The sequence below is a fragment of the Hipposideros armiger genome, unplaced genomic scaffold (genome assembly GCF_001890085.2).
Source record: "Hipposideros armiger isolate ML-2016 unplaced genomic scaffold, ASM189008v1 scaffold_28, whole genome shotgun sequence".
Classification (NCBI taxonomy): Eukaryota; Metazoa; Chordata; class Mammalia; order Chiroptera; family Hipposideridae; genus Hipposideros; species Hipposideros armiger.
In genome coordinates this window covers 1,553,093-1,565,764 of record NW_017731378.1, presented here as the reverse complement: position 1 = coordinate 1,565,764, position 12,672 = coordinate 1,553,093, and the positions used below count along the sequence as shown (strand labels likewise).

The 12,672-nt window shown below is 44.0% G+C and overlaps 1 protein-coding gene across 2 annotated transcripts in view; it reads left to right on the top strand.

Moving 5' to 3' along the window:
- Nucleotides 1-748: 748 nt before the first annotated feature.
- Nucleotides 749-12,672, top strand: part of HPSE2 (heparanase 2 (inactive)) — a 575,409-nt gene continuing 563,485 nt past the window's right edge. For both annotated transcript variants that reach the window (XM_019636465.1, XM_019636464.1), the window contains exons 1-2: nt 749-1,038; nt 3,994-4,151. In XM_019636465.1, the coding sequence (XP_019492010.1) occupies nt 749-1,038; nt 3,994-4,151 (448 nt within the window). The remainder of the gene's footprint in view (nt 1,039-3,993; nt 4,152-12,672) is intronic.

Below are 12,672 nucleotides of genomic sequence, written 5' to 3'. Positions count from 1 at the left end.
TCAGAGGATGCTTCTGAATGGCTGCCCAGCGCGTCGCAGAGGTCCCGACTTGTGTCCATGGCGTTTCCCCCTGTGCTCTATGCTTTGGCAGGAATCACAGTCGCCGCCGCTGCAGGACCCCTCGGCAACTTAACCACCCTTGCTTTGCAGCTTCAACCCCAAGGGAAGGGCCCTGAGCGGACGAAATGCCTGATGTGGTCAGAACAGGCGCGCGCGGCTGGTGTGGACTCTACTTCAGCGCGCTCAGAGCTGGCGCTGGGGCTTTCGAGTAGGGGTCGGAGCTAGAACCGCCCTCCCCAGAGCCTCGCAGGGAGGGAAGTAAAAACAAGACGCCCCGCCCCGTACCCGAAACTTACAGCAGTCCTGTTTCGATCCCTCCCTCCGCTTCCTGACCCTAGAGGGTTAAATCAGGAGGGTACAACGCCACCCCTTCCTCCTACTTCCCGCCTCTTCCCCCCACCCCCCTTACCTTTAAAAAGTTAAAAAATGTCTGCAGTCGAAATCTCTTAAAGGGGCGGTGCTGGTGAACGAGTACTCTTGGCACGAGTCGCTGAGAAGGCTGGCTAGGGGCGTGAGTTCGCTCCACCAGCACCAAAACACAGAAGAAAAAAAAAAAGAAAAAAAAAGAAAGGGGGGGAGGAAGGGAAAAAAAAGGGGGGAAAAAGCAGACAGACACACACTTTAGATAAGGACAATTAGTCACCAGCGAGACCCTGTAGGAAGAGAGGTTTAAATCAGAGGGATTTTAATGAGGGTGCGCTGTGCCTTCCCTGAAGCCATGCCCTCCAGCAGCGCCCGCCCCCCCGCGTGCCTAGCCCCGGTGGCTCTCTCCTTGGCTCTGCTGCTCCATCTCTTCCTTTCCTCCCAAGCTGGAGACAGGAGACCCTTGCCTGTAGACAGAGCTCCAGGTTTGAAGGAAAAGACCCTGATTCTACTCGATGTGAGCACCAAGAACCCAGTCAGGACAGTCAATGAGAACTTCCTCTCCCTGCAGCTGGATCCGTCCATCATTCATGATGGCTGGCTCGATTTCTTAAGGTAAGGCAGGGGCTTCGATGGATCATTTTTTTTAAAGTAACAACCCCCACCCCTTCCTATCCCCCATTCCAAAGGGGGAAGAAGAAGAAGAAGAGAAGAAGCCAAGCGGATCTCTCAAAGAGAAGAAAGGAGGTTTTTCCTCCTCCTGGAATATTTGCAGTGAGGCTGTAACTGGTGATTGAGAAAAGCAATGTTTTCTATTAAGATGCACATGTTTGCAATGCAGAAGGCATTTCAGAAACTTATCAGTTATGACTGAAAAAATGTTGTGCTTACATATATCCACAATTAGCCTGCCTCCCCGTCTCCTTCTGAAAAAGAAACAAGAGGTTCAGGGCAGTTACAAAAGCGAAGAAAAGGTCTCGAGCAACAAAGACCCGAGAGGAATGGGTGTGTGTATGTGTGTGAGAGAGTGCGTGTCTGCGTGTGTGTCTGTTCAAGCGGGGATTGCACGAAAGTGGAATTTTCCACGGAAAGATCGTTTCCTGAGTTCTCTCCCACTCCTAGACAGAAAACGAATTTAAGCAGAGGCTTGAGCAGTGGGCAAGTTGGGTCGGATTAAAAAAAATTATTTTATATCTTCCGCTGTCGTCTCCAGACTTCAGGACTTTGTAAGACGCTTTTTATAGACCGAATGGCCCCCCCGTCCCTCCTCCTTAAATCTCCTGCGGTAACTGCATAGTTTAGTTTTTCTTTAAAGAAAAAAAAAATCCTCGCTCCGGTCATAGCATATATAAGGAGAGCGGAAAGGGTCCTAGAAATACTCTGAGGATGTTTTGGAAGTCAGTATTGGCGGATTAGCAAACCCGGAGGTTTGTGATCACGGACCCCCTTAGGGCTTGGAATCTTAACGGGCTCACCCTCTCCTAGGTTACTCGTTCAGCAGTTAGGCAACCACGATCCCTTTTCATCAGGGACAGGGTTGCAGTGAAAAAAAAAAAAGAAAAAAGAAAGAAAGAAAGAAAGTAAGAAAGAAAGAAAAAGAAATCGTCTGCAGTGTTGAATTCAAGTGTTGAGTCTTTAAAAATTCCCTCCAAATTGGAGCCCTGTTTGTGGGCTCCCGCGAAGAGCCCAGAGCGCTCAGCCCCACTTCTCCGTCCTGAGGCCGCGTCTGCCGCGCGTCTTTCGTGAGTATCTTTCCCTCCTTGCGAAATTTGAGTTTTGCTTGCGCCCACCCCTCAACCCTCTGGATCTCCCCGGGCCCCAGCTAGGTCAGAGGACGCGGCAGGTAGCGGGAGGCGCAACGTTGGGCGCTTCTTCCACGTGGAGCGAGCACTGCGGGAGGATTGAGTGGCTGCCGCCGCCGCCGCCGAAGCCGTTTCGGTTCCAGCCCGCGCCTCAGCTGGGAGGGCGGGAACAGCTCCGCGCGGCCCGGCGTCCTCCTCCGAAGCTCTTCCGTGCAGCGGAGCGCGTCTCAGAGCTCGTCCCCAGGTGTGTGTGTGTGTGGGGGGGGGCGACAATACAGACCCCCACTTGCATTGCACTTCTGCAGCTGCGGGGACTTCTTCAGGATTCTTTTAAAAAAACCCATCCTATTCGCGCCAAATGCTTGCCGCAGAAAAGATTCTGGAAGTCGGCTGTGCTGGGGAAGGAGCCGTGGCGGGGCGTATTTGCATTGGCTGTGCAGGCTTCCGGACCGACAGTTGTTGGAAATGCCGTTTCCGCGGGGCCGGACTGGCGTGGACGTGCCCTTCGCCCGCCGCGGGCCCACGCGACGCCGAGACCGCGCCGCCCTGGAGCACAGACCTGCAGTCCTTGGCCACCCGACTGCTCCAGGAGGCCAAGACTCTTAGAGGCCAAGACTCTTCTTAGAAGCTCTCCCAAAGCGGAGTCTCCTGTTTTTTTCTCTCGTATCCACCCACCCCCTTTATGATATTCTTTAGTTTCTCCATTTGGATTTGTGTTTTCACGACTCCAAACAGCAAAGCGTTAAAAATAACTTACAGCTCCGGAACTCAACAGCTGATCCCTTCAGTATTAAGAGCATCTGCATTGCTCTTCCACCACCCTTTCCCGAAGTAGCTGCAATTGGCTCTTTAAAAAACCTATTAAAGGAAAACCTGAACCTAAATAGACGTAAAAAGTGTTATTGTTCTTGTGCTCCTTGAGTTTCCTCCATTGCGCAGGTTCCACATTTCGGCAGACTTCACTTTCCCCAGCGCTTCCAAAAGGTCCCAAATGGGAAGGAGAAAAGATGCCGCCCAACTCGGGGATGGAGAAGAGGATGTTACCATTCCTGAGATCAGGCTGAACTAGTTCAGGAGCCAAACAGACCTTGTCTTTACTGTGCAAAGCGAGGATGGGAAGCGTTCGCAGAAAGGCCAGCATTTACCTGGGGGATGGATACGGTTGCTGTAAGGTAGTGGAAAAGGAAAATCAACTTTGGCATTAATAAAAACAAGTTAGAATATACTTCATCTCAGGTGCCTGCTCTGAGAGAAAGACGGCAGGTTTCACCTTCATAGAGGTTGCGGTGCCCCTGGGGCCGAGGAGGCAGATCCCGGCTTTCAACCTAGAGGTTTGGCAGAAGTCGGAGCCCGGCGGTCCGCGCGCTGCGCGTCTCAGTCTGGAGCGCGTTCCCGGTAGTGGCAGGGGCCCGCAAAAGCACCTTAGCCCTGCGTTCTCAGAAGGGTCCCACCACGCCATGCACACTGCTAGCAAACACAATCTAACCCTTTGGAAATAAGTACCTTTGGCAAGCAGCGTCGGGGTGTCTGAGGGAGGGGGCCACGGCTGGGAGCTGGGCGGCGGACGGCAGGGCGGGCAGGGGCGCGGGGCGCACGCGAGCCGCCGAGGAGCCGCCAGGGGCCCGTGAGGACGGCGGGCCGGGGAGGACGCAGAGCCCTCTCGTCCCGGCTAAGTCGCCAGCAGAGCGTGAGGAGGGTCTTGCTCAGTGCCCCGCGGCCTTTCGCCTCCCCACGGGATATTTTCCTCTCTCTTTCTCTACCCCTGCAGCTCCAAGCGTCTGGTGACCCTGGCCCGGGGGCTTTCGCCCGCCTTTCTGCGCTTCGGGGGCAAAAGGACCGACTTTCTGCAGTTCCAGAACCTGAGGAACCCGGCAAAAAGCCGCGGGGGCCCCGGTCCGGATTATTATCTCAAAAACTATGAGGATGGTAAGAAACTTGCTTCCGATTCTTGCGCGGTGGGGAAGTTTGGGGATTGGGAGCCAGCATTCGCTCTGTGTGTGTGTGTGTGTGTGTGTGTGTGGGGGGTGTGGGTGTGGTGGGGGCAGATTTTGTGGAGGGCCTGGTAGGGGCCCACTCCCGCATCCCCCCCTTGCCCCCGAAAAGCTGGTAGCTGCGGACCAGGATACACCGGAGTGTGGAGAACTCTAGACGTGATTACGCAAAGGGGCCTCGCCAGGTTGTCCTGGTTCTGGCTGCCGGCCTTCCGCTGGGCTGCCCGGTTCTGAGGCCGCCAACCGGTAGCTCAAACTGGCAGGCTAGTCCCGTGGGAAGAAGATGCAGTGGGTTTCTTGAGAAAATTCAAACACGTTCACAAGCTACTAAAGGGTCAGGCTCACGTTTCATTCCTAAAATTCTAGAAAAAAAGTGCCCATTTTTCTTATTTCTTGCTTTCCTGAGATGAGGATTCAGCCTTTCTTGGAAACTCACGTTTCTGGAATAACCCCTTTTAGATTGGTCCCTTGTTGAGGAAGGTTTGAAAATCTCTGCAGTGGGTTCTCTTGCAGACTGTCTAACATCAGAGTCGCATTTTTTTTTCCTGTTTTAAAATGGGATTGTAAATGCCCGCCTTCTTTCCTGCCAGGATCAGATGAGTTCAAGTGATGGGCTTTGAAACCTCCAAATCCTATTCCATTGTGAGAGGCCAATCTTTAGGTTTGAACAGTCTCATTTTCACTAGGGAAAAAATGAAAATGGCATTTAAAAAATTTTGTTTACAGGGTTTGCTGTTAATATCCATGAATTTTCTTTGTGGGTAGAGGGACATACTTTCTTTCAAATAGGGAAAATGGGACTTGGTGGGTCCTCAGCCACTGAGGCTGTTTAGATTGGATAGGAGCGGTATCAGCGTCCATCCTTGGAGGGCTATCGCTGTCCTGCTGTTCCTTCTCATAAGTGAGCTACAGTTTTATTTTTAAAGGGTTCAGGGACAGTTTCTCAGAGCTCCCTGGATTTTGTTACATCTTGTCCTTATAAATCAGCAAAACGAGGAAATGCCGTTGTATTTTCTGGGGCTTTCACTGAATGGAAATTCTGGAGAGATACTGGGGTTTATTTCAAGGGTGGCTGAGCAACTTTTTTTTTTTTTAAGTGACAGAATGAAGAAAGAGAGCAAGGCTGAGGTTTCTTGGGTTTGAAGTGTGAATAGGACTTAACTCTTTTATAACATTTGCCAAAAGTGTGTAGGTGTTTAAGGCTACATCTTTTCAAAGATAAACGTCATTGCCATAAAAATGTGGATTGCAAGTAGATTTTGCTGTCACTCAGCATAAAATGCTGAAAGGTAAAAGATAATCCTGACCAGCAGCTCTGATGGTAATTTGACCCAGGGCCTTATCACTCCCAGGGTCACTGTCAGCTCTGTGATCAGACCCAAGAAGGGAGAATATTGATGGTTTTCCTGATGAAACAGCTCTTCTTCCAATCCATTTGAACTACTTGTTTAGTTTGTAGGAAAACTTGTAAGAGCCCCAGGCACCACTGGGGGGATAAAAAGGACCATTATAAGTTATAGGAATTGGCCCCTTTCTCCCAAACTTGTATCTAGGATTATTTTACCGATTCATTGAGAACAGTGAGATCAGCTTAAAATGAAGGATACAATTTGCTTCCCTTTGTAAAAGGAGAAAGTGGGCATCTTGGGGAGAAAGGAAATTGGCAAAAGACTGTGCCCATAAAACTTCATAGAATTAAAAAAAAATCAGAAATGGAAAAGATCTAAGGGATCATCTTCAATCCTCCCACCACTTCAGGGGCCAGTGCAGGAACATTCCAGATGGAATCTTTTTCTTGTTTTGTCCAATCTGGTATTAAATATCTCTAGGAATGTAGTTTTCACCACTCCTGTGGGAGAGCGTTCTTCTGTCCCATAGGTTTTTGCCAGCAAATTTATCCTGAAATTTCCTTTTATAAAAATTCCCTAAGTATTTATGATTATTCCTTTTTGAATTTTTTAGACGCCTACCTTCAAAATAATTTCTGTTCTTGGTATGAATGTCAGCTTTAAAAAAAGGTTTCCTCATAGCTGTTTTTTATCTAGACTACCTGGATTTAATTCTCTTAAAACTTTCTTTAAAGTCAGTCCTTCCAGACACTAATCTGTTTTATTGCTCCTAGCTGAACCCCTTTTGATTTATGTCTCCCTGGTAATAAGATGCTCTGAACTATATCAGTATTTGAGGCCTTAGCAGAGTTAAAGAGAGTGGGAATGCCCTATTTCTGCCCTTTGATGCTCACATATCCTTAAATCACCCATGTTGTCTTTGTTGTTGCATGTTGCATTGCAGAATTCAAGGCAAAATTGTTTTTTGGTATAGTCTCAGTGATTTTGCAAACATTATACTTCATTTGTTCCTTTTCAATTAGTGATAGTTGTCATCATCATGAGAATCTTAAAATAATTAGGTCTTCTTAGTAAATAGTCACTTAGGTATAAGTGCCTTATTACAAAAAAGATATAATGACTTAAACGTAATATAGTATAATAACATACATTTTGAGTAACACACATTATGAAACTGAATGATGTAGTGAAGAGAATATGGAATTTGGACTTAGAAAGCCTGCATTGCAGGCCTGGCTCTATCACTTATGAAATGTGTGGCCCTGGGCTTGCTGCTTCTCTATTACACATGAATGATGATTATACCTTCTGTGCATTGCTTTTGTGAGGGTTCTAAGAGGTAATGTGTGTAAAATGTCCTGTCAATGACAAAGCACTATATGAAGGTTAAGAATTCTTACTTTGATTACTGTTAATTTCAGAAAATTTAAAGTGGGATTAAAAAGTGAATAAGATTTGGTGAGACAGACATTTATACAAAAGAAAAGATAGATTTGGGGAATTATTTGAGCCGACTAAGAGACTGTAGGGAGGCTTGTCTTTAAGGAACGGAGGTGGAGAACATAGGGTGGCTTTTGTGTGTGTGTGTGTGATAATGAGAGAAGAGACTAATCTTTTTAATTTTGTTATATACGAAGATTAAAATGAACTGCATCGTTCCAACTTAGGTAAAATATACTTTTTTTGGTTAATTTATTTATATTGCTATCTTGATGTGAAATTGTTATCATTTCCCCCTAAATTAATAGTGCAATTAACAAGTCATGTGGCTTCTATTTTTCAAAGACTTTTTAAGCGCTTCAATGCAACTGCATTTTCTCTTTCTAAACCCATTGTTTACGTATCACTTTTGGAGCTTCTTTCGTTACTCCTTTAATACAGTTACCTGTTCTGCTCTATGCTTAGGCAACTGGAATTTCATACAAACATGGTGATGATGGAGGAATAAAAATAGGAGTGTTCTTCATACCTTGGAATTTACCCTTTGCCTAACTTCCTCTCTGTTCTGTGATGTTATGCTTTTCTTGCTCCTAACAAAGAAATCTTGGGTTAATCTTTTGTTTGTAGGTTTATTTTGCTCCCGTCTGCACCTCTTTGTTACATATTCAGTGTGCTTTATTTATTTGTTTGCCTGTCTCTTTACTGTTATAACCGTATCTTTAATCAAGATGGATACCATTTATTATGCAAACCCAAACCCAGCTTAACACTTCTAAAATATCATATTCGTGTCACTTTTTGCCCCAAAACTTTGATTATTCTTGGATTGCTTACAGAAAATGTTCAAACTCCTCACCTTGGCATTCAAAACCTTTCACATTTCAAGCTCAGCTTACCTTTTGTACCCTATAAACATACACCTTTTATTGCAGCCCTACTTGATTTCACTGTCTCCTTAAAGTGCTCCCTTCCTTCGGCCAGTATATCTCTCCTTTGAATGCCTTTCTCTTGGCCCTGTTGAAATCTCACCACCTACCCTACCCAATTTCTGAAGGCCTATAGCAAATGTCCCTTATTTTCACAAAGCCTTTCCTGAATAGGTCATTCCACAGTGATCTCTTCTTTCTCTGGACTGTTTGTAGCTTTTACTCTTTCCACTGTTCTTTTGGCCCCTTCTGCCTTGTTTTGCTCTTTAACTTTTCATATATGTATTTATTTTACCTTTCTGACTAGAATGCACATTCTTTGTAGGAAGGGACCATATCTAATTATTTGGGATCTACATCTCCGAATGTCTAACATTATGTACAACACATGGTAGAACTTCAGCAAATATTTTAGGTTAGGAAAACTGTTAAAGGCACTGGGAAAATGGAGGTGACCAATGAAGGAAATTAATGAATACATGCATGAAGATTCTATTCATTTCTTACCTCCCCTGCATATTCCCATGCAGTCCATTCTTCATGCTTCGTTTAATGCATTCTTCATTATTTTAACCATGTATGCGTTATCTTTGGTCATCTAAATAGTCTTCGTTTCATATGATGCATGAAATCAACTTTAGCACCTGGCTTAAAGCCTTGCACCGGACCCACATTATTGTCATTTTTTTATTGCATCAGTTTCTTCTTTTCTTTTTCTTGTTAGCTTTATGTAGTTTCTATGTCTAGTTTCCAATTCCTGATTTAATACTGTCTTTTCACAAATTGAAATTTAAAAAAAAATCTCTATCACCTGAAGATTTTCTCTTCAGAGAGTTTCTGAGACCCTAAATGATGAGTGTGAATACACTTTGTAAACCTGAGGCACTATACAACTATTAGTATTGTTTGTATTTTTCCAGGAAGTTATTCCAGCTTGAATGGAGGTGAGGTAATTAATTCTTGTTCTTTCTATTTCCATTCCATTAATCAAGACATATGACATAAGAACAGCACAACTGCCAAAATTCATATTTGCCTTGAACTTATCCACCTTTCATTATCTTATTTTATTTCACATAAATGTTTCTTGAAATTGAATTATAGTTAAGTATTTATTGATTATCTACTTTGTCTTTAGTTTCCTGCTCGACAAAGAATGGCAGAATATCAGATAAATTAAAAACACTGTCCCAAGTCACCATTAGAACACAACAATAATAAGTGCTGGGGGCAAGATCCACTAATCAGTGTTACAATAAGTAGGCAAAACTTTAAGGCAAAACAGGATATTTGCATAGCCTCAAAGCATCTCTTCCATAATAATAATTAATTAATTATTGTGGTGGTTTTAGCATATGTCCGCAAATCCTTTGATACTTCTCCCTCTATGAAGTGGAGATTGACTTCTCTCACCTTGAGGGTGGTCTGGATTTAATGACTTGCTTCTAAAGAGGAGAGTCTGTAAAGAGGAAAATGTTAACTTTACAGTGGAGAAACTGACATCGTTTTAGCAAAGCGATCAAGGTTAACATCACCAAGTAAGTCATATTGCTATCATGATAGGATGTGATGAGACGGGCACTTCACTTTTGTGATATTCTTTCCCCAAACTCATAACTCTGTGTAGATATGAGAAAACACCAACCAAACCCAAATTGAAGGACACTCTTCAAAATACCTGACCTGTACCCTTCAAAAGACACTGTCAGTCCCTGTTGTCAATGAACTAATAGCTTAGTGAGATAATGTTTGTACTGATAAAACTGGCGAGTAACACAAAGTCAATATAGAATGAAGTGCTAAGTGGAACATAATAGTTTGTCAGGGTGTAATGTAACAGGAAAAGGAGAGATGAATACTAGCCAGACTTAGGTGAGAGTTAGGTTTGGCCTTTCAAAAGATGGGTAGATTTTTTGAGAGTTAGAGATGAGAAGAGGGGGGCACGTAACTCAAAAGGGCTTGAAGCAAAGCCTAAGCATGTGTATGGGCAGCAAAGAGACCATCCTTTTTCATAGAAGGTACAGGTTAGAAAGTATTTTAGCTCACATTGCTAGACCCATGTCAAATTTTTTTTTTTTAAGATTTTTTATTGGGGAATTGGGGGGACGGGAACAGTGCTGGGGAATTGGAGTAAGGGTAACAGGCAAGTTGCTGTTGTTTTGTTCTTCAGTCTAGTTGTGGAGGGCGTTGCTTCACTGGCCCAAGTTGGCACCATCATTGCCCTCTTCCCAGGTGAGGCAGGTCAGTCGCCGGCTTCTGGACGGCAGCTCACAGCGGCTGCTGGCCGCTCACGCTGGCTGCTGGCTACATATGGCAGCCCATGGCAACCCACTGCCACAGGGACTGCAGCCTACGCCGTCGCCGGAGACTCAAGGCAGCCCAGCTCCAGGTTGAGCTGTTGTTCAGCATCTTAGCTGTAGAGGGCAGTGTCACTGGCCCTCATATGTGGGATCCGAACCGGGGCCCTCTGGCATCCCAAGCGAGTTCTTAACCATCGTGCCACTCGGCCGGCCCCAAAATTTTTTTATAGAAGCCTATTTGCACATTTTTCTTAATTCGAAAATGTTTATACTGTTAAAAAATATAAAAAATAAAGCACATTAGAAATGAGATAAGAAAAGCTCACATTGCTAGAATTATGCCGAAATCAGGTTTTAAGACGTTCTAATGTATTTCTGTTAGCTCCAAAATATGTCATTAATAAAGAGGAAGAAGAAAGTACATATGTGAGAGAAAAGGTTGGTTGGGTATATCCAGATCAGATTATGAGAATCTTGCATTTTAGGCACATTAAAATGGAATTGGCCCTATAGGAAAATAGAGGCCGCCATAAGTTGTTTAACTTCCCTGGAGAAGGGGAAGACACATTTTCAACATGAGCAATGACCCTTGCCTTCTCCCCTTCTCCTGTTCTAAAGCTTTGCATATGTTCACGTACTCTAGCTAGCGTGTCAGAACTGCATTTGGTCAGGTTTGAGTTATGAAGCATGCTTGACAGGTAATTTAAAATTGAATTATTAATTTGATTCTTACATTACAGGGTATATAAAATAAAGTTTTAAAGTTTGCTTGATGATTTTTAGGTTACCCTTCCTTCTTTTATAGAATAAAAATAAGCTAGTGTTTTGTAGTATTCATTCACTCATGAATTTGCTCATTGAACAGGCATCTAGTGCCAGGCTTCTGTTTGACCCTGAGGCTGGGAAGATGAATGAAGATACTATTGTCATATTACATACCACTGACCTCTTGTCACTTCAGCAGCATCGGGCAAAAGCAGTTTCCAGAGATTTTTAGGCCCAAGAAAAACCTTCATTCCAACTTCATCATTTAGAATTTGTTATTTGTCTGCCAGCAATTTCAGAAGGATTTGATACAATATGATATTGTGTTAAAGGTTGCATTTTCTGTCATGTTTGAAATTTGGTACCCAGGTCCTGAGTGCTAGCTTTAGCTCGCTCTCTGTGAATTTGAATGTGGTATCTCACAAAGATATAGTCATCCTGTCATTTAGCCACTATTTAGTTATTGTGGCCATCTGTATGGTGCTACAAGCAGGAGAGATCAGGATACTCTGGTCTGTTGCTTGTAGAGGTGGCTTAATTAATTTCAGCGAATCAAAAAGTACAGTAAGTACACCTTTCAGTCGCAACCACATCTGTGTAATTCTCACCTGGTTCTTGGGGCCTAAGGTAATTCACAAGCAGTTGTGTGGTCCCATACAACACTTTGTTATTGGCTACTGTTGCCAATACCAAATATCAATATTTTTCTTGCCAAATTTATTTAAATTCTCTCTCCTGTTCTCCCAGTTACTTCTGGTGGTATGGGCACCTCATGAAGAAAATAAGTTTCTTTCAAAATTCTCAGGGCCTGTTCAGCCTGCTAGTCACATGGTCTGGGCTCCTGGTGTCAAGAGCCTCTTCTGAGAATTCTTCATCAAAATGGGTTAGATGTTAAGAATCTTAATTTCGGTGCTTCTTAGGGCCTTAATCAAGTGTTCAGCTGTCTTAGCCTATGAGGCAATGGATTGGAACTCTGAGCAGTGTGTGTGTGTGTGTGGAGGGGGTGGAGAGGGGAGAAGAAGAGAGAATGAATATATATGAGCATGAGAGAATTTCTTGCACTCCTCTATGGATGGTGATGTAGGCAAAGTAAATACACATTTCTAGACTAGTGGCTAGTGCTGTAGAAGGTGTAGCTGCTTGAACTCTTTAGTCCTTTGGTTTCATGATTTGACTGAGTTGGGTTCAGTCCTGTTCAGTTTTCTTCATTTTAGTAGAGTGAAAAACTGTTATTTTGCTTAATACAATAAACGTTTTTTGATTATCTCACTTTATGCCAAGCTTAGTGCTAGATATTGGGGCTATCGAGAGGAATAAAACATGAACTGTACCCTTAAAGTGTTCCGGTCTTACATATTCAATAGAATTTTACAGTGGTCTCCAGTATTACTGCTCTATTTTAGTCTTGGCCCTGTCCCTCCACTTTGCACATACGATAACCTCCACCTTGAACATGCACCTTCCCTCCTGAGTTAAAAATTTTACTTGTCCTTCAAGCTCTGCTCAAGTCACCTTTTTCATTCAGCCTTTTGTTAAGCCAGTCTCTATTAATCCCCCCTCGTTTTCTGAATTTTTCTGAAAATTTTCTCTAAATACTCAGTCTAATTTATTCCAAGTGGCCCAGAATTTATGTTTGGTTGACTTAAGCAGACATAATTTTTATCTGTAGGAGTTTA